Raw genomic sequence first — 25,231 nt, 5'->3', positions numbered from 1 at the left:
TATTTCATATTCAGTGTTTAGGAGCTGGGTGGATAAAAATATAGGTGTGGTAGGCTGGAAAGATCTAGACTCATGCAATGCTGCAGTGTGGTATTCCATGAAGTCACCTGTGATAACATGAGTGACACAGAGAAGAGAGAGACTGTTGGGGAAAGTGGAGGGAAAGGGGCAAAATGGGAATGTGTACTAACTATTCCTCTCTATGTTTTCCAAGTAGAGAGAGGTGGAGAGGGAGGACTGGCTAGTTGAAAGTGGCAAGCACAAATGCCAAGTCCAGAATTTTCTTGCTGTGCCATAGAAATTGAGAGTTTATAGATTCCAAGTGATAGGGTATAAGGCTGAAATGTGCAAATGCCCATTGTGACTTACAGGTAAACCGACTCGGCCTTCAGGACAGATTACGAGTATGATGTTGCTGTCCAAGTCTTGGTTTAGACAGTTTCAAGATAACTGCTATTAACCAGATAGGGAGACTGGCTTGAAGGCAAGGAAACAAACATATTATTCCTCCTGTGTACCAGCCACCCCTTCCCAGCCTCTCCTCCCCTGTGAGGAGAGGGTTCTGCTTAGCTCCGGAATTCCACAACCCTGGGGCAGGGCTTGGCATGTCCAAGGGGCTTGGAAAATGTCCCGTGAAATACGTATTTTATGGCAAGACAAGAAAAATTTAAACATAAAATATCTTCTCTGCCATCATCTCTCCCCTCCACTGGGCACTGTGTATCTGCACTGGGCATTGGCCACACACCCCCATTTGCAAAAATACCAGCTCAGCCATGAAGAGCAACTTTCTCCCAGCTTCATCAAGAATGTTATCCTTAAAAAGATAACATTCCTTCTTCATCTTGCCAGGGGTCACGATGATCCAACACTTTGTACCTGAAGATCTGGATTGTGTAAACTGTCAATAATACATCATTTAACGTGCAGCCTGCTGTCTCAAAAACTTACATAACTGTGCTTTGACTTCTATCATGGGGAACAGCTCTGGGAATTTTTTGAGAGGTTGTTCCCAGCTTATGTCTGATTCCCTGGGGGCTCAGTAGTAAAGAATCTGCCCTGGATTGGGAGGATCCCTTGGAGAAGGAAATGGCAACTCACTCCAGTATTCTTGCCTGAGAAATCCCATGGACAGAGGAGCCTGGCAGGCTGGTACATGGGGTTGCAAAAGAGTCAGACATGCCTCAGCAACTAAACAACAATCGTTCTGTGCATCAGGCGTTGAGATGATTTCAACAAGACTTTGCTAAAACTTGACAGAAAAATGGTGCTGCAGCCTCTGCAGGTGACAGGCCATCTCGTGGGCTGCCCCTTTGTCAGCGCTGTGGGCGGGCACATGCCCCGCACTGTCGCCAGCCCTCGGGACGCAGTCCACGCGGCGCCTCCCTGGGAAACACAGCCCACGTCAGGTTGGCACGTTTTTTATTTCGTGTTATTTTCACATTTACAAACTCAGGAAGTCACACTGAGGAAGGGACGGCAGGGGCTGCCTGGAGGAGGAGCTGGGCTCCTGAGCCCAGTGCGGCCTGGTTGGACACTGGGGACTTTCTGCAGGGAGACTGTCCCAGACTTCGAGGGGCCTCACTGTCAGCCGGCACATGAAGTGGTGAGTGTGGCCCGCTGCTCCTCAGTGCCTGGAAGATGCGTTACGTGGGCTGCCTCGGCCCAAGGTTTTATTGCTGGTGAACCTGATTATACAACTTGGGTCAGGATGATGGCATCATCAGAAATGGGCCCAGTGGGACACGTCTTGCTGAGATGAAAGGAGACTAAAATGTGTACACTGCACTCATCTGGTGATGCTGGCATGCTGCCTGTGCCTGCCTTCAGCCCCCAGGAGGGACTGGTCCTGGAGGAGACGGGTGAAGACCTCTGTGCCCACCCATGTGAGTCCATCAGAGACAAGAGGCAGAAAGTCACTGGGAAGGATGTGCCCAGGTCCAGGGCAGCCTGGATTCCGGCACCTGGCCAGCCCTGCCCCTTCCCAGGCCACGCTCCCCTTAAGGCCCCCAAAGATGCTCCCTTCCTCAGGTGGGAAGAATGGATGCTCCCTCACTTCCCAACACTGGGTCTCGTGGACTGAATGAGATAATCACTTGGCAGGTGAAGGTGTGGAAATCCGCGAGCAGCACACAGCATGTATTCTGAAAAGGTGGACGGGGAGGAGCGCCCTCGGGTCATTCCTGAACTTTTCGGGAACTAAACAGCCATGGAGAGAAGGGTCTGCCTCTGCGATGACAGCGGCGGCCAAGATGAGCCAGAAGATGACTTTGTTACTCAGATCTGATCCCGTCTCGGCCCCTGGGATGTCTGCAGGGTACCGTTGTCTGCCTGTCTTCAAAGTGCTGGGTGCCATGCCTGCTGTCCCCTGGCGACAGACAGGATTGCCCTGCCCTGAAGGTGTCTGATAACTGAGGGAGAGGATCAAGGCTGTCTGATTATCCCCCTGGCTCTGTCTGACTGCAAATGTTTAATGCTATCCCCACCACCCCGGGGAGAACAGAGGCTCAGTGGCACTGGAGGGTGGGGGCCAGGACCCTCCATGCACCTTATGTGCAGACTCTGTCGTAACAGTCAGGGTCCAGACTGCAAATGTTTAATGCTATCCCCACCACCCTGGGGAGAGCAGAGGCTCAGTGGCACTGGAGGGTGGGGGCCAGGACCCTCCATGCACCTTATGTGCAGACATCTCGTAACAGTCAGGATCCAGCTTCACTGGGCAAGGTGCACCCTGGTCCTCAGGGAGTGGCAGTCTTCAAGAGGAGTGAGATGGAAGAAGTGTCATTTCTGTGCCTGAGCTCCACCTGGTTAGCCTCTGGTCTAACAAAGATATCTGAACTCATGGTCCTACACGTTAGTTTAGCAAAAACTCTGGTTTCTGGTACCCAAAGAGCTTAAAGTCCCCCTCAAACCGCGCATACAGGCGCCGGATGTCTCGTTTGCTGATGCCCAGGAAGTAGCGCTCGACCTTGGTTCTGTTGTACGCAGTGATGCCGAGGGGGATGGTGGGGTAGGACACCAGGTGGTCGATGCCGGCCTCTCTGAGGATGTACGGGGCGTCGTCCTCCAGGGTCTCGTGGTGCCCGACAACGCTGTACGTGATCTCGCAGGGTGCGCACAGCTCCACGTACGTCACCCAGTGGATGATGTGGTCCCCGAACTGCAGATCCAGCCACCTGTGGTTGGGGTCACCCAGGTAGCGCACGAAGTCCTCAAACTGGATGCCCCGGGTCTCCGTCCGGTTCCTCCTGTACTTTCTGATGATGCCAGGGGCGATCTCGTGCTTGTACCAAGGCTCAAAGCGGGGGTTGTGGACAAACTTATCCTTAAACGCAGAAATCAGTCTCTCAAAAGGATCTCTTACGATAAAAAACTTGAAGTATGTTTTCAAGCTAAGGAAGAAGATGGAAGACAAAGAAGAGGTTAACCCAATGCTGCTGGTGGTGCTGGCTGCGGGCTGTGAGGCGGGGAAGAGTGAAGCATGATGGCTGGAGCAACAGCAACCACCAGGCCGGGCCCTGCGCCAAGGGCACTGCACACAGTTCATACTTAATTCATGCAGCCACCCTTGGAGGCAGAGCCTCTTGTTAACCCATTACCCCATATTAACTTCAGGAATGCTTTTACAAGTTTTGTTTTGGGGCAGAAAACCAAAAGAGTAGAAACCTGCTTAATCAAGTGAGGAATAGCTGAAGCCAGGGGAAGTGAGTGATTCTAAAGGTGCACCTTTAAAAACTCAATTCAAAATTGCCAGGGGAAGGAAAAATGGGGGGTGGGGGGGAGAAAAGAGAAAATGGGGAGTCAACAGGCTCCAGATGGCAGTAAGAGGGTCTGGGGGAGCTGCCAGAGGGGGCGGTGGTGGCCCGGGGTGCCTGTGTGAAGAGCCTATGATGACAATGACAATGCTGTGACCCCATGCACTCCCCCAGGCCAGGGACCCTCAGTGCTACAGGCCTGTTCGGCTGCTCTCACAAAAGCCCCACAAGGTCACTGCTGAGGGGGTAACGGGACCACCTGCCCCCAGGACAGTCTCTGCTTTGGCATTTGAAGCTGTACCAGCTGGAAACGGTGAACAGCCAGAGCCAGAAGCAGTGGAAGTGAAGTAGCTGAGAAGCAAGGAGCTCAAAGACCATTCGGTGCCCTGACACTGGCCGGCATTCTATGCACTTGTTCCTTTTAAACCTCGTCTTGCGGGGCCATTTCACAGCTCTCAAGAGAACTGTCCAGTCAGCTAAGGAATCTTCCCCATGCCAGTCTCTATCCTGGCTGTGGTCAGCGAGGCTGGTCTCCCTCTCCCTCTGCTGGGTCTAGCCCACCCGGCCACTCATCAGGGGACTGCTGCCCTGGAGGCCACGCAGCACCTTGGGAGAAAATGGGAAACTAAGTGGGGTCTACCTGCAAGCCAAATCCCTTTCTTATGAAATGAAGGTCATGCTCAGAAAGAAACCCATAAAACATAACCAAAGCAAAGCAGAACAAAAACGACCAGTCATTTTTACAAAGACCACCATGTAACTATCATTTTGATGAGCTGTGTGAAGGTTAAGGTGGAGAAATTCAGAAATTCTCATGAAAGATGTGAATTTAAATGTGCCAAACACTGGGTTGTGTGCCTGGGTGCCTCTCACCAACACAAATGAGCAGCTCTTGGAGCTGTTTGGGTAACAACGAGTAGAGGAGCAGAACCTGGGGTTTTATCAGCGTCTCCCTTTCCCCACCCCTCCCCATCCTCCTCCTCTCACCCCTCCCCATCCTCCTCCTCCCCATCCCTCCCCATCTTCCTCCCCATGCCTCCCCCCACCCTCCATCCTCCTCCTCCCCACCCCTCCCCATCCTCCTCCCCACCCTCCTCCTCCCTGCCCCACTCCTACCGCTTCTGGATCTCGGCGTCACTGAAGGAGGAGAGGCGCGGGAGGCCATTCTTCTCATGGTCGTGCACCACGTTTTCAGGGATCTCCTCGATGGAAGGGAAGGCTCCTGGAAAGCAAACGGGGGGTGGGGTAGGGGGAGAAAGTGTGTTGGTCTGGTCGCCTCTTAAGTTGGCCACTGCTGCCCTTAAAGAGAGATGGCCATCTCAGAATGCAGGTCCACACTCCCCGCAAACCATCCCCCAGTATCCACGTTTAGGTCTCGATTCCTGAATTTCAAAAGCTTCTGTGGCAGCGTGAGACTGAAGAGAAGCTTTCGGTGACCCAGGAGCCAATGGGAGGAAACGCAGGAGTCAGGAAGAGGGAGTCAGCCCTACAGGTACGAGCACCTGAGTGAGGCTCAATCTGCCACGTAAGAAAGATCACTGCCCGCAAGCAGGACGCCTGAAACCTGGAACACTTCCTCTCCTCTGAAACTGGGGGCAAACATCAGAGAAGCAGGACCATGGAGCACCCAGCTGACCCACTCCATCACTCCCAGCACCAGAGCACTAGGGCCTCAGAGGCTTCTAGGTAACCTCACAGCATCCCAGGCTGGCAAATGCCTGCCACGCTTGGTGATGGATCAGTGAGGCTGATGCGCTGGGGGAAGTGATACAGAGGAAGCAGGGCTCGGAGGACAAGGAGCATCGGAGGAGGCGGGGCAGGACCAGAAGCCACAGCGCCGGGTCCAGGCCGCCGGATGGAACAGGCAGCCCCTGTGCCACTGGGGGGCTCCTCCTAGGGCTACGGGGTTGGGTGGGTGTTCACTCATTTCTCAACTCAGGCGAATGGAAATAAAAGTGTCAGTGTGCTGGGGTGCTAGTCAAGGCCTCGCCACCCCTCACATCCGCCTGTGTGTTAATCCTTCCCTGTTAGACTCAGGGTCTGGCAGGAAAGGGTCTCTGCTGGGCCTTCAAAGCAGGGGCTGCAGTCTCTGCAGAATTTTTAAGCCCTGATCCAGCACCCTGTGCTAAGCACTGAGAATGGACGGTTGTAAACGAGCAAGATGTCCCGTCTACTCCCAAGGGGCTGACTTAAGGGCCGGCTCTCTGGATCTGCACCTGGACCTGCTCTGGTACCTGTCGCCTTGCAGGAGCATCCAGGGACAACAGAAGGCAGCCTCAGGCCTGTTGTCCTCCTACTGTGCCAAGTCGCTTCAGTCCTGTCTGACTCTTTGTGACCCCACAGACTGCAGCCCGCCAGGCTCTTCTGTCCCTGGGATTCTCCAGGCAAGAACACTGCAGTGGGTTGCCATGCCCTCCTCCAGGAGATCTTCCCGACCCAGGGATGGAATCCATTTCTCATGCTCCTGCACTGGCAGGAGGGTTCTTTACCACGGGTGCCACCTGGGGAGCCCACATACGCACTGGCAAACTGCTCCCATTTGAGTCCTGCTCTCATCAACGGATTCTTCTCCTTCAAAGACAAATGCTTCATACTGTGGCAGCAAATGTGCAAGACTTTCGTACATCTGTTGTTTTAAATTTGATCTGTAACCTCATTCTCCAATGTTAAAAGCCAACATACTGTCAGATTATTCCAGAAGCACGATGACCACCAGAAGATAAAGCAAGTGTCTCCTTTCCTTTCCCAATCAGCCAGTGAAAAGGTCAAATGACACCAGCTCCAACCACTACCTCTGAGAGCAGCAGGAGGCCCAGGGGGCAGGGGGACGCAGACCCCAGGCCCATATCCCATGAGGCTTCCGAGGTCTGATTCTTGATTCGGGAGTCACACTGCTATCCATTATGATTATTTTTATTTTGAAGCTGAATTTAATAGAGACCATAATTATCTTGGGTCGGTTCAGAGTAACTAGAGTTTAAACAAACACAGCATCTGAAAACAGTGGTGAGGAATCAAAACAAGCAGAGCATGAGGGCACTTTCCAGTGATCTAATCTGCTCCCGAGTAAACTCTACATTCCTGAAGCAAGTCAATTAAACCCTCTGAACATGGCTGCTCGTTACAAGAGGGGGTTGACTGTGGGTGGGGAGACCCCAGACCCACCGGCAGGGGTCACCCCCACCCCCCGGGTCCTGGCCGTGGGTCCTTCTCCGCACGGGAGAGCAGCTGCGAGGGCAGCCGCCAGGTGACTCAGCGAGTGCAGAGCCCTGAGCTCCTAAGACAGAGCGAGAGACCCATAAGGATCAATACAGTATCGGTGAGGGAGAAAAGGAATCAATCTGGGAGGCAGGGGCGGCGGGCAGAAACGGAGGGGCGGGAAGGCCCTGGTGCTGTGCGGACTGCCTGGGCGAACCCTGCCAATGCCTAGAGTGAGACAGGAACAGAAAAAGCACCAGGGAATTCCCGGGTGACCCGGTGGTTAAGATGCCTCACTTCCACTGCAGGGGGCACGGGTTCGAGGCCTGGTTAGAGCACTAAGGTCCCACACGCCGCGCAGCGTGGCCAAAAAAAGGAAAAGCCCCAGCAAGCTGTCTGTGAGTTGCCGGCCCTCCCAGGTCTCCCTGGCTGCCGTCCCCAGCCCCCCCGACCCCCTCCCCGCAGACCCCGAGGTCCAGGCGGGACGGGCCTCACCCAACACAGCACACACCATTCAGCACAATGAGCACTTTCTTCCACTGGGTGTTGCCCACTTTGGGGGTCTGGCAGAAGAGAATCTTGTGCTTGTCACAGACGAAAATCCGGTCGAGGACAAACTTGGAGACGGCGGTGTGGGACAGGTTCCTCAGAGCATCCTCTCTGCACACATTCCTCATAAGCTCCAGGCGCTGCGTGTAGACCAGGGGCTCAACCAGCATCTTCCCCGTGGGCTGCAGGGAAAAGAGGTGGAACGGGCACTGGGGCGTCATGAGTGCCTGCGGGAGGAGCCCTGCCCTGACCCTGTGCCAGGCATTAACTTGCGGAGGCCGAGGCCGCCCGGCAGAAACAGCTGGACAGCAGGTGTGAGTTTCAGGGGCCCGGGGTTCAGGCTGTGGATGGGCCAGACCACTGAGCAGCCAGAGGCCACTGACCCCGTCTCTTCTCAACCTCAGCCTGGACAGCTGAGGGGCTGGGTGAGCTGTCTGTCCGCCTGGCACTGTGCTGACCCACCGCACGTGGGTCCTTGATACCCTGGCAAAGGCAGGGGCCTCGTCACTCCGGAATTTTAGGGAGGCCAGCTCTGCCCCTGCGCTCCCCACCTCCACGTAACCAGAGTGTAAGCCTGTGAGCCGCACTAAGGACCCGCCATTTGCACAGATGGTGGCTGTCTAGGTAATCTGGTACCCTGGTGTGTCTGCACAGATCGTGGCTGTTTAAGATGACCCAGTACCCTGGTGTGTCTGGTTTATTAATTTAAGAAAATACCTTAGGCCACGCAGTATGGGTTTTTCAAAGGCAGAAGCCATCATTCCACTTCCTTAGTGCTGAGCACACAATTTTGCTTCTCTGAAATGCAGCCCAAGACACATGGAAGGCAGTGCCTGGCAGTCACATCAGGGTACCAGAAATTTAGCCACCGTGAGCAGGTACCGGAGCTCATCGGCCCTGGTTCTGTTCTGAGTCCGATGACGGGAGACCCGCTTGCGGCTGCAGGAGGGGGGCAGGTGAGAGGGAGACGCCCTGGGAAGAATGGGCCAGGGGTGGGGGTGTCAGCGCCCGGGCCTGGCCATGCTCACCTTCAGCTCCTCAGGGAAGTGTGTCTCTCCTGGCGACCTCCCCACATCGGGCACGGCAGTCAGGAACAGAAAGTCCTGCTTGGCGCTGTAGGCTAGGAGACACAGAGGTTCAAATGTCTTCCCGTGGAGGGGCGGGCAGGCAGACAGAGCAGTCGGCCCAGAGACCCCAGAAAAAGACCCAACAAATGTGTACAAGTGGGAGCTGGCAAGCCGCCAAGGAGCACCTTCTTAGCAAATGGACCCAAGGGCCTGCACGCCCCAAGCACAAAAGGAGCACTTCCCTAAACCTCAGTCTATATAAGAAAAAACTCAATGGATCAGCATTAAAACGTGAAACATAAAACTAGAAAAGTTCTGTAGAAAGCATAAACGTAAATCTTTGGAAAAGTTGATAAACTGTCTCTCATCAAAACTTAAAACTTTTGCTCTGCAAAACACCTTGTGAAGAGGATGGAAAGACAAGCTACAGACTGAGAGAAAATATCTGCAAACCACACATCCGACCGAGGACTGGGATCCAGAATACAGAAGGAACTCTCAAATCTCAACAGCAAAAAATGCAAACCATCCAATTAGAAAATGGGCAAAACAGGAACAGACATTTCACAGAAGGGGCTCTGCAATGGTAGATGAACACAGGAGAGGATGTTCAACAGGAGAGGATAGCCATCAGGCAAATGCAAAAGCAAACCACAGGGAGATACTGTGACACCTACCAAAATGCCTAAAACAAAAAAGTGAAAACCCCAAATGCTGGTGAGGATGCAGAAAAATGCAAAAAGGTGCAGCAACTCAAAAACTAAGTCTTCAACTACTGTATGACCCACTCCTAGGCATTTATTCCAGAGAAATAAAAATTTATGTCACAAAAAACCTATATATGGGACTTCCCTGGTGGTGCAGTGGATAAGAACCACCTGCCAACACAGGGAACACAGGTTACATCCCTGGTCAGGGAGATCCCACATGAGATGGAGCACAGAAGTCCATGCACCATGACGAGTGAGCCCGTGCTCTGGAACCTGAGCCGTAACTACTGACGCCTGGGTGCCCACAGCCCACGCTCAGCAACAGGAGAAGCCACAGCAATGAGAAGCCTGCTCACTGTGACAGAGTAGCCCCTGATCGCAGCAACCAGAAAAACCTATCGCAGCAACCAGAAAAACCAGAAAAATCAAGCACAACCAAAACAAAACACTTACATGCACATGTTCACAGCAGTTTTATTTATAACAGTCTCAAACTGAAGCAACTCAGTTCTCCTTTATTTTATTTTTTTACATTTATTTTTATTAGTTGGAGGCTAATTACTTTACAATATTGTAGTGGTTTTTGTCATACATTGGCATGAATTAGCCATGGATTTACATGTATTCCCCATCCCGATCCCCCCTCCCACCTCCCTCTCCACCCGATTCCTCTGGGTCTTCCCAGTGCACCAGCCCTGAGCACTTGTCTCATGCATCCAACCTGGGCTGGTGATCTGTTTCACTATAGATAATATACATGTTTCGATGCTGTTCTCTTGGAACATCCTACCCTCGCCTTCTCCCATAGAGTCCAAAAGTCTGTTCTGTACATCTGTGTCTCTTTTTCTGTTTTGCATATAGGGTTATCATCACCATCTTTCTAAATTCCATATATATGTGTTAGTATGCTGTAATGTTCTTTATCTTTCTAACTTACTTCACTCTGTATAATGGGCTCCATCAGTTCTCCTTTAACGCGTGAGTGGTTAATCAGAGACTGGTACATCCAAACCATGGAATACTGCTTAGCACTAAAAAGGAATGAACTATTGATACACACGATAAGCTAGATGAATTTCCAGGTAACCATGGTGAAATAATCGCAAAAGGTCACATATACAACATTCTTGAGAGGACAAAATTATGGAGAGGAGAACAGATTAGTGGTTACCAAAGGCGGGGGGTGGGGGTGGGGAGAGGGGCTGGGAGTTGGGGAGAGGGGAGTGGCTCTAAAAGGACAACTCAAAGAATCTGTGGTGATGAAGATGCTCTGCATCCTTGTCAATACCCCACCTGTGACTCTGCACTATGGTTTTGCAACGTGCCACCCCTGGGCAAAAGAAAAAAGGGTACAAAGGACCCTCTGTGTTATGTACTTACAACTGGGAGTGACACTACAGTGATCTCAAAATTAAAGGTTTAATTAGACAAAAGCCAAGTCAGCAGTCAGGTTAGTGCTTACACATTATTTCTGAAACTTATGGGAATTGATGATTTCCCTGGTGGTGCAGTGGTAAAAAACCTGCCTGCCAGTGCAGGAGACATGGGTCCAATCCCTGAATAGGCAAGATCACTTGGAGAAGGAAATGGTAACCCACTCCAGTATTTTTGCCTGGAAAATCCAACAGAGAAGCCTGGTGGGCTACAGTCCACAGGTTGCAAAGAGTCGGACACGACTGATCAACTATACAACATGGGAATTGATATTCAACTAAAGGAAATCTTACAAAATGCTAGAGCACCGTAATCATTCACAACAAACTGATTTGGGGGAAATCTGTGGGTAGAATTTGAAGAAAATTTTCAAATCTCTACAATCAAAGAAACATTTGCTTTCAAAATTTTGCAAAGCCTGAATACAGAATTAGAATGAAAAAAGTAGTTATCAAATAAAGGCATAGAAATCAGCCTAATAAAGCATAAGCAAAAGCACATTTCACTTTTGTTATAAACATCAAAATCTACTCCTCTTGGGTCATTACCACCAACACTCTGCAGGCTTCACTGCAGCCCCTACTTCAGTCTGGCTGTTAAACTGCACCCCAACTCTCCGCTTCACCCCCAACTCCCCACCTCCCACTCCCCAGCCAGCACTGCTGAGAACAGGCACCAGCCTGACGTCCTCCCTGCCCAGCGGGGAGAACCCACCCTCCTGGAACCCCACCAGTGATAATAACCCATCTCCCACCCCTCACGCCTCTGAGCTCTCCGGCTCCAGTAGAAATCTCCAGGAGAAATCTTGGCCACACACCTCTGTGAATCCCGAGGAAACTGTGTCTTCCTTTCTCCTGCATTTGAGCTGAAATGCAGCCCTGACCAGAGCTGTGCGCAGGAGCCACTCTGCACCTGCTCTGAGGCCAGGGACGGTATGAAGACAGAGGCAGTGCCCTGGGCCACCAGGCTCTGAAACGCTCCGTGAGGGCCAGGAGGCCAGCGCCTGCCCTCCCCGTCCTCCCCAGCCTCGTCTCCAAGCGCCCGCGTGCTCAGGGGAACGTCCCCTCCCACTCAGGTCCGGTCACCTCACGTGCCCACGTCTCTGAGCCACACGGCAACGCTCGGCTCTGCCACGGGCCACGTGGGTTCCTAGAAACCTAAGCTTCCTCAGTGACATTCTAAATGTAAGATGTAGTCTGAATTCTAAACAACTGACTTACTAGTGAATTTCTGAAAAGTGTCTATTTCACACACTCAAGAGCATCGAAAATGACCTTGGTAGCTAGCTATTGGACAGCTCACCTGCCAGCCACACACACTGGCCAGCCATCCACCAATTCTTAACAACTTCTTTTACTGTGAGCTCCTGGTATCTGCTCCCCAACTTTCCTCAAGCCCAATTCAACTAGATTCTAATAAAACCGACAGCACAACTTAATGTCTGGTTTTGCTTTTCAGTTGCTCTGCCCACAACTGTTTATTTTCACTGGATGCCACTGTCACCACTGTGGCCAAAGATCACACCCCTCACCAACCCTCAGGGGCAAGGCACCAGTGCCAGGCCCAAGGGTGATCAACAGGTATGACCAGGCATCAGAACATATGAGCTCACTTTCCTTAGAGGCATCATATTTGCTTTACAAAATGTCTCAACATTTGCCAGGTACAGTACTGCCTTGTTTTTCTAGATGTGACCACATCCCCTCATCCCGACCTCTGTGTGTGTCCAGCTGCCCAGGATACCCACTGCATCACACGCTGGAGAGAGGGCATGCAGATGCTGCATCATGGGTTCTGCCCTTAAGCAGCTGGCAGCTGAGCTGAGGCAGAAGATTGGAAGAAGCGGTCAAACAGAAGCAAGAAAATCAGCATCTACACCTATCCACCAGATTCACAAGGGTGTTGCTTCTGAGTTCAAGTGTCCACATACCATGCCGTCAATTTTCCACCACTGAATGGGATTTATTTCCCTAGGACAAAGGCTAGTTCAAAACAGCACTGAAGTCTGTTAACCACACTGAGTCATTGCCACAAACATCACTGTGGCTTCACTGCTGAGCCAAAGAGAGATGCACGCACGCGCGCACACACACACACCCCCAGCTTTAAACCACAACTGAAGACAAAAGTGCTCTTCCTATCCACTGCGTGGCTGGGAAGTCATTAAGAATAGGGAGGTACAGGACTTCCCTGGGGGCGCAGTGGATAAAAATCTGCCTGCCAGTGTAGGAGACACGGGTTTGACCCCCCGTCCAGGAAGATCCCATGTGCCGTGGAGCAACGAAGCCCTGGTGTGACAACGTGTGAAGCCCGTGTGCCCCAGAGTGACAAGGAAAACCACCCCAGTGAACAGCAGCCCCTGTTGGCAACGAGAGAGAAACCTGCAATGCAAGGAAGACCCAGACAAAACACACAATTAAAAACAGAACAGGGAAGCCAGAAGCAAGCCCCTCACCCGCTGACCGGGAAGCTGGGACAAAGCTCACCTCCCCCGGGACAGAGCTGGAAGAGGCCGCCCGTGGACACGGAGCACCCGGGCTCCCTGAACGCCGGGGCCAGGGATCGGGACACCCCTGCACCTCGGTGACGCCCTGATGCCAGCTCACAGTGCGCTCCTGGGTCAAGAGCAAAAACACTGAATGCGGGTGAAATAAACGCCAACTCAGGACAGAAACCGCCAGGCTGGGAACCACGCTGGGGCTAATTTCAGCACCTCCTTCTCCTGCCGGCCTTCCCACCTTCCGCCTCTACAGGGAGGATGGAGGCAGGGTGGGGCATCGGCAGCCTCTGCACAGTCAGGGGCAGCCCAGGGGGCTCTCCAGGGCGAGCAGGGCCCGAAGCCCGCTGGCGGGAATCAGGAAAACCACCCCTGGGATCCTTTTCTACTCCCCTTCCCTACCTGCAGGTGGCCACGTCAGACCCTGCGTGGAATGAACACAGCCTGCAATTCCTCCCTGCCAGGCTGCTGTCCCCAGGCCGGTCCACGGCTGCTCAGGAGCCCTTCCCAGGCACCTGGCTTCCCACCATTGTGCAGGAGTCATTGCCTTGGGGTTCAAATGACCGTCCCCGCAGCTCCTCAGTCATGCCCAGCACCTCCTCACAGGTCACTCTCAGGGCCTCACTGTGCTGGGGTCAGGCTTGGAGCTGTCAGAGCAGGGAGGACGCTCACTTCACAGAAAAAAACAGTAAGGCCCAAGCAATGGGCAAGGGCGTGAACCAGACACAGATCTTCAAAGAATGGGTCGCGTGCTCTTAACGTGTCCTCGTCTGACATCGAGTCAACAGGAGTTAAAAATCCCAGCACACATCTGTTTACACCAACTTCCATCCCGAGCCCTGAAGGTGACCTTCAAACACGCTGCCCTTGGCAGCATCTCACCAGGACACTGAGCAGGGCTGGCCCCCAAACCCGGAGCCTGAGGGCAGGACATGGAAGAAGCCCCTAAGGAAAGTGTGTTCCCCTGCCCCTAGGGGAGGCACAGGCGAGGACCCCTTCATCCCTGTCCACCTCCCCTCTCGAGCCTCGGCACATCACTTGGACGCAACAACCTCCTTCTGGCGTGAGAGTCCTTTGATTCTGTGTCACCACTCATCCGGGCAGGTACCCAGGAGCAGTATCACTGCAAGGTCTGAATTTGCCAAATCCATTCCACGAGGCGGCATACCTACCGTCCGGGTCTTTGAAGGTCAGTGTGATGAACTTGCTGGCCACCATGAACATGAAAAGCACCCAGAAGCATGCGGCCAACAGAAGCCACTGGTGGTGCATGTTGTCAGACGTCAGCCATTCAGCGATTCTTCCTGGAACACACAAGCCAAATGACCCTGCTGCTTATACACAAATCAATTACGCCAAAGATAATAAAAAGAACAGGCTATTTCAGTTAATAGCCTCGATACAAATGTTTTAAAATTTTTTTCTATTTATACCATGGGTATTTGAACTTGGTAACATTACATTTTTAATTAATAATTTATAAAGTTGATGGGCTTCTCAGGTGGTGCTAGCAGTAAAAAGATCCGTCTGCCAATGCAGGAGATGCGAGAGATGCAGGTTTGATCCCTGGGTCAGGAAGATCCCCTGGAGAAGGACATGGCAACCCACTCCAGTATTCCTGCCTGGGAAATCCCATGAACAGAGGAGCCTGGCGGTCTACAGTCCATGGCGTTGTAGAGTCAGATTTGATTGTGCATGCATGCAATATAAAGTTCATAATAAATCAAACTTTAATGGAAAGGAACCATGTCTATTTGGTTTTAGAAGAAGACTTTACTGCTGCAGTTGAGCCTGCTGACTTTCTGGCCCAGGCACCTGCCAATGCCTGGAAGCTGCCAGGGCATGAGGGGTTCACTTTGGCCTGGACTTTTGCTGTGGCTAATTCTCAGAGGGCAGACACCCTCCTGAGGAAATTCCAGCAGGCTCTGTTTACAATCCCCTGTTGACAAGCTTCAGCCACACCTACAGAAATGAAGTGTGGTGCATGCATGCTCAGTCACGTGGGACTCTTCTGTGACCCCATGGACTGTAGACCACCGGACTCCTCTGTCCATGGGATTTCCCAGGCGAGAAAACTTGAGGGGGTTACCAATCCGTTCTCCAGGGGATCTTCTCCACCCAGGGTTAAACTTGCACCTCCTGCGTTGGCAGGTGGAGTCTTTATCACTAGTGCCACCTGGGGAGCCCTATAGAGATGTGGAGAACCTCTGGAACCCTAGAAATGAACTCTGGAGCGTCCAGCTCCGTGTACTTGCCTGCCAGGGCCTTGGAGGAGCCTTGGGGGTGGGCACTTCTCATGTTATCGCCACCTGGGAGCGATGTGGGGCACTTGGGTCCTCAGTGGGTCACAAGAGCCACCTGCTGCTGCAGGGGACACAGAACTGGAAGTTGCACTCAATTCTTGGCAAGAGAGACAAAAAAGTCTCTTTATTCACATGTCACCTTTAACACAGGACTTCTTGAAGCCAGACCCAGACTTCTTGAAGAAAGACCACACTAGGCTGGGATAGTTTCCATCCGCTGACAGGCCCGTTCATCACTCCCGGGCAGCAGGGAGATGGTCTATTCCACACAGACCATCTGCTGATGGCAGACGACCTCGGAGAGCCTGTGTGCGTGGGTGGACCAAGCTCACCACGGCCCGGGTGTCAGCTCTCCGCCTGTCTCCACGACAGATCCCTGCCTCCTAGACCTCACTGCGACTCTGAATTCCCACCCCCAAGGGGCTCTCCAGCTTATGAGGGGGGTTCCCCCCACCACCCGGCCTGCATCCCTATCTTCACCCTCAAGTTCCCACAAAGCAGGTGCATTGTTTTCCTGGAGTCCCCTGGTAGAAACTGATGGGGAAAAAATGGAAACAGTGACAGACTTTATTTTCTTAGGCTCCAAAACCACCACGGATGGTGACTGCAGCCATGAAATTAAAAAACGCTTGCTCCTTGGGAAAAAAATTTATGACAAACCTAGACAGCATATAAAAAGCAAAAATGTCACTTTGCCTACAGAGGTCCGAATAGTCAAAGCTACGGTTTTTCCAGTGGTCATGTATGGATGTGACAGTTGGACCATAAAGAAGGTTGAGTGCCGAAGAACTGATGCTTTCAAACTGTGGTGCTGGAGAAGACTCTTGAGAGTCCCTTGGACACCAAGGAGATCAAACTAGATCAAACTAGTCAATCCTAAAGGAAATCGACCCTGAATATTCATTGGAAGGGCTGATGCTAAGGCTGAAGCTCCAAAACTTTGGCCACCTGATGTGAAGAGCTGACTCATTAGAAAAGATCCTGATGCTAGGAAAGATTGAGGGCAGGAGGATAAGGGGGCAAAATAGAATGAGATGGTTGGAAGGTATCATCAAATCACTGGACATGAGTTTGAGCAAATTCCCAGAGAGAGTGAAGGACAGGGAAGCCTGGCTGCTGCAGTCCACGGGGTCACAAAGAGTCAGACACAACTGAACGACTGACCAACAACCCAGCAGAGCTGCCAGATTAAACAGATGAGCACACAGGATGCTCCATGAAGTTTCAATTTCAAATTAAACACTGATTTTTCAGTTAAATTAAACCCTCTGTCCATGGGATTTTCCAGGCAAGAATACTGGAGTGGTTAGCCCTTCCGTTCTCCAGGGGATCTTCCCAACCCAGGAATCGAACCCAGGTCTCCTGCATTGCAGGCAGATTCTTTACCATCTGAGCCACCAGGGAAGCCCCAATTTTTCAGTACTTTAGTATAAACATGCCCCTGATACTGCATGGGACACACTTAATACTTTAAAAAGTTACTTGCTGTTTCTCTGAATTTCCAGTTTACCCGGGTGTCCTGAGCTTTCTCTGGCACCACCCAACGAGAGGAACGTGCTCCCTCTCTGACCTCCTCAAGCAGCTGGTCTATCTCCACAGGGCCTTCCCGTCCCCTCCTGCCACTCCTCCTCTGGGACCTCCCAGCACAGAGCCCTGCAAGGTCCCACCACTCGCCAGCTCTGGGACTTGCAAGGTCACTCACCCTCCCTAAGCTGTGGCTTCCCATCTCTGAGACAAGGCCCTCCTCCTTCCAGGATGGTCGCAAGGATTAGATAAGAAACTGCACCAAAAGGACCAGCTGCCCAGAAGCAGACCCTCTAAGAACAGAAACTGGCCAGTCCCTCGGCATCCCTTGTGACCTTCCTATTTAATCTCCACATATCCAGAAAGGTGACTCAGTGGTAAAGAACTGCCTGCCAATGCAGGAGACTCGGGTTCAATCCCTGGGTCGGGAAGACGCCTGGAGGAAGAAATGGCAACCCACACCAGTATTCCTGCCTGGAGAACCCCAGGGGCAGAGGAGCCGGGCGGGCTGCAGTCCACGGGGTCACAAAGGGTCGGACAGGACGAGGGACTGAACGACAAAAGGAGAAGCAGACTCGGAGAACAGATGACTGGACAGGGGCAGGAGAAGGAGAGGGTGGGGTGAACGGATGGAGCAGCATGGAACCATATACGCTCCCATATGTAAAATAGACAGCCAGTGGGAATCTGCCGTGTGACTCAGGGAGCTCAAACTGGGGCTCCATCACAGCCTAGAGGGGTGGTCAGCGGTGGGAGATGGGAGGGGACACATGTATACCTATGGCTAATTTATGTTAATGTATGGCAGAAACTAACAGACTATTGTAAACCAGTTATCCTTCAATTAAAAATAAGTGAAAAAAAAAAAGCTACAGCAATGTCCTGGGCCCCAAGAACACCTGAGCCAAGACAGTGCAGACCTGTGGCAAACGATGCAAGCAAACCGGCGAGGATGAACCTGGGCGAACCATCATGTGGGATTTGCAAGCATCTGATAAAGCTCGACGCAGGATTAAAGAGGTTTGTTGTTGGTTCAGTCGGTAAGTCGTGTCCGACTCTCTGTGACCACATGGACTGCAGCGCTCCAGGCTTCCTTGACCTTCACTGTCTCCCAGAGTTTGCTCAGACTCATATCCACTGAGTCGGTGATGCCATCCAACCATCTCATCCTCTGTCACCCCCTTCCCCTCTTTCCCTCCATCTTTCCCAGCATCACGGTCTTTTCCAACGAGTCGGCTCTTGACATCAGGTGCCCAATCAGTATTAGTCCTTCTAATGAATAGTCCAGGGTTGATTTCCTTTAGGATTGACTGGTTTAGTGAAAACAAAGACTTCCCTGACATAATACACTACCATGCATAAACCAGATAGCAGCTGTAGATCACAGGGGGCTCAGTTCAGTGCTCTGAGGCGATCTAGGAGGGAGGGAGGTCCGAGAGGGAGGGGATATATGTACATGTACAGCTAGTTCATGTTGTTCTGCAGCAGAAACCAACACAACATTGTAACACAATTATCCTTCAATTAAAAATAAATAAAAGTGGTAAATACAAAAAAAAGACCTCCATCACTCTTCCCATTTACTCCTGTTTTAGCCTTCCCAGCTATAGGTAACTAGCCGCTGTAACTGGGCTGACCTTGGAAAAATCAGCATAATTTGCCCCATTTTTTTAAACAAAAAGAAAGTTATTCCAAATTCCCATAGTCCCAGCTCCTCTCAGCGTGTCCACCACCTGCAGTGTTTCCATGAACACACAAACTCCCCACGGGTCTGCTTCCTGTCCGAGGGCAATGGGCTCAAGGCTCACCATTTCTGTCTGCAGAGAGGCTGGGGCCTGACCCCACAGATAGTCCTCTCCTCGCCCCTGAAGTCAGGGGACAAATGGCCTTTCAAAAGCTAGACACTCTCTGTATTTAACTATCCTTTGTTTAAGGAGCCAAGACAGCTCCCAAGGTACCTCTTGCAGATAACAGAGGTGAGTTTGAGTGTGCACCCCAGTGCAGGAAGGGGCAGCCCGGCTGTCTGTAGAACCTCCCTACTTCAGACCATTATGCAGGATTTGCAAGCATCAAGGTGTCAGGCCAGGAGGCCAGCTCTTTGAAAACCCATAGGGCAGAAGTGGAGGATAAAGAATGATGGACACCTTGCTTATAGTTTCCTTTGTTGTGCAAAAGCTTTTAAGTTTCATTAAGTCCCATTTGTTTATTTTTGCTTTTATTTTCAATATTCTGGAAGGTGATTTATGTCGGAGAGTGTTTTGCCTATGTTCTCCTCTAGGAGTTTTATAGTTTCTGGTCTTACATTTAGATCTTTAATCCATTTTGAGTTTATTTTTGTGTATGGTGTTAGAAAGTGTTCTAGTTTCATTCTTTTACAAGTGGTTGTCCAGTTTTCCCAGCACCACTTGTTAAAGAGGTTGTCTTTTTTCCATTGTATATTCTTACCTCCTTTGTCGAAGATAAGGCGTAAAAGCTTTTGCACAACAAAGGAAACTATAAGCAAGGTGAAAATACAGCCTTCAGAATGGGAGAAAATAATAGCGAGTGAAGAAACAGACAAAGGATTAATCTCAAAAATATACAAGCAACTCCTGAAGCTCAATTCCAGAAAAATAAATGACCCAATCAAAAAATGGGCCAAAGATCTAAAAAGACATTTTTCCAAAGAAGACATACAGATGGCTAACAAACATATGAAAAGATGCTCAACATCACTCATCATCAGAGAAATGCAAATCAAAACCTCAATGAGGTACCATTACACGCCAGTCAGGATGGCTGCTATCCAAAAGTCTACAAGCAATAAATGCTGGAGAGGGTGTGGAGAAAAGGGAACCCTCTTACACTGTTGGTGGGAATGCAAACTAGTACAGCCACTATGGAGAACAGTGTGGAGACCTCTTAAAAAACTGGAAATAGAACTGTCATATGACCCAGCAATCCCACTCCTGGGCATACACAACGAGGAAACCAGATCTGAAAGAGACACGTGTACCCCAGTGTTCATCACAGCACTGTTTATAATAGCCAGGACATGGAAGCAACCTAGATGCCCATCAGCAGACAAATGGATAAGGAAGCTGTGGTACATATATACAATGGAATATTACTCAGCCATTAAAAAGAATTCATTTGAATCAGTTCTAATGAGGTGGATAAAACTGGAGCCCATTATACAGAGTGAAGTAAGCCAGAAAGAAAAACACTAATACAGTATACTAACGCATATATATGGAATTTAGAAAGATGGTAACAATAACCCTATATGCAAGACAGAAAAAGAGACATAGATGTATAGAACAGACTTTTGGACTCTATGGAAGAAGGTGAGGGTGGGATGATCTGAGAGAACGGCATCGAAACATGTGTATTATCAAGTGTGAAACAGATCGCCAGTCCAGGTTGGATGCATGAGACAAGTGCTTGGGGCTGGTGCACTGGGATGACCCAGAGGGATGGGATGGAGAGGGAGGTGGGAGGGGGGTTCAGGATGGGGAACACATGTAAATTCATGGCTGATTCATGTCAATGTATGGCAAAAACCACTACAATATTGTAAAGTGATTAGCCTCCAACTAATAAAAATAATTGGGGTAGGGGGAAGATAAAAAAAAAAGAATGATGGACAGATGGGGAAAGCAGGACCAAGGATGCAGGAAGATCACTAAACATGCAAGAAATACTAACCTGTTTCTCTTTCAATGAAGAGGAAGACAACACACATATGACACATCTGTAGTAACTAACAATGCCTCTGGTGCTATTACCAACTCTGGTGCAAATTCTCCCTCCCCTGCACTTTCAGAAAGATGCTGTCTAAAAGCATCCATTTTTTCAGCTGCCAATGGCTTCCCCCACACCCTGTCTGAGTTGTCATCCAAAAGCAGTCTTTTGGAATTTGTGCTAAAGAGTCTGACTCCCCCTTCCCCCTACCATCTAATTCTACCTGTTTTTTTCCTAGTTCTACTTTTGCTACACACAATCACTCATCCTGTGGTAAATAAGCCCATTTAACTTTCTAAAACAGTTAAAAAATTTTCAAAAGCTATTGCTCTAGAGAGGGCCGAGTGTGCACACAGTACCAGATAAACCTCAAAACCGCGGTGCAAAGGGAATATAGCAAGAATAGAATGAGTTATATGACACAGTGCCATTTACAGGCGCTGAAACCAAAAATACATGTTCTACAAAAACACAGAGAAAGAAAGAAAAGGATGACCTTTCCAGTGATTTCTTATGTGGGTGGGGGAGGGTAAATGAGCTTGAGGAAAGGGAATGAGAAAGGAATCTCCAAGTAAGCAAAATGAGAGAGGGGCCCTGGGGACATCAGAGACAGTAACCCAGGTGTTAGCACCCATTCAACTCCTTGAATGGGAAGGAGACAGAGGGATGGACAACTAGACAGAGGAAGGAGATGAGGTTTAAAGAGACCACAAAACAGCTTTTCCCCAAATGTCATTCATTCAGTTACATTTACCAAGGGCTTTCTCTGAGCCGGGAGCCATTCCAGGCTCTGGGAATCCAGCAACCAACCTACCCTGCTCTCCTGGTGCTTTGTTCTAATAGAGGCAGACGGGACATAGACAAACAGAGCCATTAACATCCACGATCACACAGGCGCTAAGTGACATGGCTAATAACACATAAGGGTGAGGGATGAAGGGGGACCTGGGAGGAGATGATGTTGAGAAGATGCTCAACAAAGGGAGGGGACCCATCACAGAGCACTTGGAAAGCTCAGTGTGGGTCCAGAATCACCAGAGAGGCAAGGAGTGAGCAAGAGGGCAGGGGAGAGGCCCAGATGAAGAGTCCTGTCCAAGGCCCTTTACTGAGATGGAAACTGACTCCTGGACCCCCACTCCCATCACACGTGTACCCTGAGGAAAGGATTCCCTGTCCAGGGCTCAGTTTGTAGAACACTCATTCAAAACCTATCCACACACAAAAAGAATTTGGCCATGCACAATTTCCTGTCTCAGAATGATTGCTCATCCTTAGCGACCCGGAGGGAAACACACTCTACTCTCTGGCAGATGGAGAACCAACAAGAGGTGAAGACAGTCTCATTAATGATGATGACGAACAGCAAACACGTCTGCAGAGGGCGCCGCAGGCCATGCACTGCTTTCTACAGATACTAAACTCCTCTAATGCCCTGCCTAAGTCGTGTATGTGCATGCGTGCATGCTCAGTTGCTAAGCTGTGTCCAACTCTTTGCAAACCCATGGACTGTAGCCCACCAACCTCCTCTGTCCTTGGAATTTTCCAGGCAAAAATACTGGAATGGGTTGCCATTTCCTCCTCCAGAGGATCTTCCCAAAACAGGGATTGAACCAGCGTGTCTTGCATTGGCAGGCAGATTACTCACTACCACACAACCTGGGAAGCCCCTGCCTAAGAGGGCACTCCTATTATCATTATGGTTAAGAATATATTTCTAAGAATACACGCACAAACTCCTGTTTATGAGTTTAAGCTTCTGAAAATCTCCATATGAGCAAGAATGGAAAATGCTATTACATGACATGGGTTTCAGATAACTGGTGAGGTGTCCATACCTTCTGAGCTTGATCCACATTTCCTTGCAGTATCTGCTTTGCCTGAGGTTCTTGGCTCCTCCTGTAACTGTATGGGACAATTAAAAAAAAAAACCAAACAAACAAGCACCATTAAAAGTTACAAGATCAACTTACTGAACACAACTTGCTTTATACTTGGGAAACAGTTAACCAGTATTAACAGCTAACCACTTAGATTATTTGAGTATATTTCGCATACCAGGTCTCTTACAGAGAGGGGTTATCTTTGGGGATGGCTTGGTAAATGAATAAATTATTCTAAATGTACCCAAAGAGCTAGCTGTTTAAAAGATTCTTCCCTGTAATTTAGTACAAAAATGAAACCATTTTTGGAGCAAAAATAATAAAATCCTATTATGCCACTTTTATGTTTGATATTGGGTAAAGGATTTCTGTATAAAATGATCAAATCTTTCAATGCAAGATTTTCGCTGGGTTTTGTATTTCTTCAAGCTTTAACGACCTGGCAAACGCTAGGCAAATGTCATATCATGAATGAATAACTGGGAACAAGCCAAACTCATGGAGTTAGAGAGATTACAGATTTAATAGAGCTGGCAAAATAAACATCCAACTCATGGAAAACACAATGCAGCCCAAGAAGTCTGGGATGCTCAGAGAAGTCTAGCTATGCTTTCTTTTATGCTTATGAACTCAATGTTAAAATGAAAAGCAATTTCACAATACAAAGATGGAAAGATTAAGCTTTATGTTCTCACATGCAGATTCTTCTCGACCTGTATCAAGACAAACTGCTCTCTTGGCTTCTGTAATCCTTTAGGCCCTTTTCTCTCATCCACCTTTCTCCCTTGTTTCTATTCTATCATATAACCTCAAACATTTGAAAAATGATCTAAATATAACTGAGAATTGTCCAGAATAGTAACTAATTTCTCCCTTTCTTTGTTCAGTTCTGCAAGAAGTCCAGTTTCCATTCTGGGGAAGTAGAGAATTTCTCTCTCAGATATTTCTGGGAGATTTTTATTCTTGAGGGTCAAAAGCAAAGATGGAAAGATTTTTTTTTTTCCATGCTGAAATTCCTATTTCAACCAACATGAAATATGCCCTAATTATAATGGGGGAAAAAAAGAGAGAAGACCATTTCAGTCTTCATGTCTCTTCTTAACCCAGCCAATGAAAAGAGTGAATAAGCCTGGAGCAGAGCTGCCTGGTTTTTAGAATATCTGAGACATTATTCACTCTGACCGTGAAAACTGACCAATGACCAACTCTTCAAGGCCCAAAATCCGTGACTTCGGGTTTTTCAGACAAAAAACCCCTTTGTGACGATGCTCGGGCTCAGCTAACCAGAACCTGGCTGTTACCATTTTCCACTCAGTGGCTGGCCCTTTCTCCTGCCTTTCGCAGACTTGGAAAATAACAAGGCAGCTTTTGGAAGATCTGGTTCATCTTCCGGGCCAGACGTGCAGAAATCTACGCCTCCACCTCCAACTTCTGACAGGTCCCTCTTATGACCAAATTTGAGCTGAGGGCACCCTGGAACCTAGCTGGCAGGACACACATATTTCCAACCATCCTTTTCCCTCCTACCCACCAGAGCGAGCGTGCTCAGTCGCATCCGACTCTTCGCGACTCCAAGGATTGAAGCCTGCCAGGCGCCTCTGGCCATGGGATTCTCCAAGCAAGAATTCCCTCCTCCCGTCCACCCACCGCAGACGTGCTTAACTGTGCACTTAGAAAGCTGCACATGCTCCTTCTTTCCTAGCCTCTCCTCTCATCTCTGCATGCCCCCTGTGCCCAAGTGGAACATTTTCTTCCCCTTTCCGCTCCCAATGACAAATGCAAATCTCAGGCAAGGATGAACGAAGTAAACTATGGATCACCGAGTACCGGTGATGCTGCGACTACAGCATCCCCAGCAAAGACGCTGCCTTACTGCATAATTAACCTGGTGAAGGCTCTCCCCTTTCATTCCACGAACGAGGGAGGCCTCAAGTCGCCGAAGCACACTGGGCTGTCGCTGGCAAGGAGAAGCCGGTTCTCTCCGTTTTCCCGTCGACCCGGGGTGGGGCGGGGGTAGAGCAATGTGACGGCCAACCCCCCGCTCTCGCGCGTCCCCGAGCTCACCCTCAGTGGAGCCGGGGCTGTCGGGGTCCTCGGGCCCTTCCGCGGTCTCGGGGGCTTAGTTCGGCTCGGGCCTCGCGGGCCTGGGGGCGAGACGCTAGGGGCCCAGGCGTCCCGGGAGCGCGGGAAGCCGGCCCGGAGGCCAGGGCGCCGCCGCCGGCCCTCCCGGCCGGGAATGTGGCGGCGGCGCCGGAAGGAGGAAGGCTTACTCGCGAAGCTCTCTCTGGGGGCGAGGCCGCCGCCGCCCCCGCGCCGGTCAGCGCCGTGCGCGCTCCTGCCCGGCTCTGCGCGCCCCCGCCCCGCCGTGCGCGCCCCCGCCGTGCGCGCGGCGCCGCGTCGACCAAGGGGAGGCGGGGGGAGGCGGGGGGAGGCGGGGGGAGGCGGGGGGAGGCGGGACCAGAGACGCCAGGACCCGGCTCCACTCCTGGCCTTTGCGGCCGAGTTCCAGTCCCACACCAGCCCACTCCCCAAAACTCCACGAGAGTGTATCCCAGGAAATGACAGAGAGATGTGTGGCCAAACCTTATCCC

General features: G+C 50.6%; 1 protein-coding gene across 2 annotated transcripts; it reads right to left on the bottom strand.

Moving 5' to 3' along the window:
* Positions 1–710: 710 nt before the first annotated feature.
* Positions 711–24,974, bottom strand: CHST10 (carbohydrate sulfotransferase 10). Of its 2 annotated transcripts, XR_010662379.1 has the most exons (8): positions 24,705–24,772; positions 22,596–22,662; positions 14,383–14,514; positions 8,531–8,622; positions 7,465–7,684; positions 4,872–4,977; positions 2,688–3,392; positions 711–2,562 (listed from the first exon to the last, which is right to left on the bottom strand). XR_010662379.1 is itself a non-coding variant. In XM_065929722.1 (7 exons), the coding sequence occupies exons 3-7, from the start codon at positions 14,480–14,482 to the stop codon at positions 2,855–2,857; spliced, it is 1,056 nt and encodes a 351-aa protein (XP_065785794.1). In that variant the 5' UTR covers positions 14,483–14,514; positions 22,596–22,662; positions 24,705–24,974; the 3' UTR covers positions 714–2,854. The 2 variants fall into 2 exon arrangements, 1 of the variants encoding a protein (XP_065785794.1); XM_065929722.1 differs by having other exon boundaries at positions 714–3,392; positions 24,705–24,974.
* Positions 24,975–25,231: the final 257 nt, after the last annotated feature.

Source organism: Muntiacus reevesi, chromosome 3 (assembly GCF_963930625.1).
Source record: "Muntiacus reevesi chromosome 3, mMunRee1.1, whole genome shotgun sequence".
Classification (NCBI taxonomy): Eukaryota; Metazoa; Chordata; class Mammalia; order Artiodactyla; family Cervidae; genus Muntiacus; species Muntiacus reevesi.
Note: the sequence above shows the minus strand (reverse complement) of the source record. Positions and strands in the feature narration are given on the sequence as shown.

Excerpts from the sequence above, each read along its gene's own strand:
- CHST10 (XM_065929722.1), bottom strand. The coding sequence starts at position 14,482 with ATGCACCACCAGTGGCTTCTGTTGGCCGCATGCTTCTGGGTGCTTTTC. Across the intron at positions 4,978-7,464 it reads AGTGCTCATTGTGCTGAATG|GAGCCTTCCCTTCCATCGAG; the intron begins GTGTGTGCTGTG and ends TTTGCTTTCCAG. Across the intron at positions 3,393-4,871 it reads GACGCCGAGATCCAGAAGCG|CTTGAAAACATACTTCAAGT; the intron begins GTAGGAGTGGGG and ends CTTCTTCCTTAG.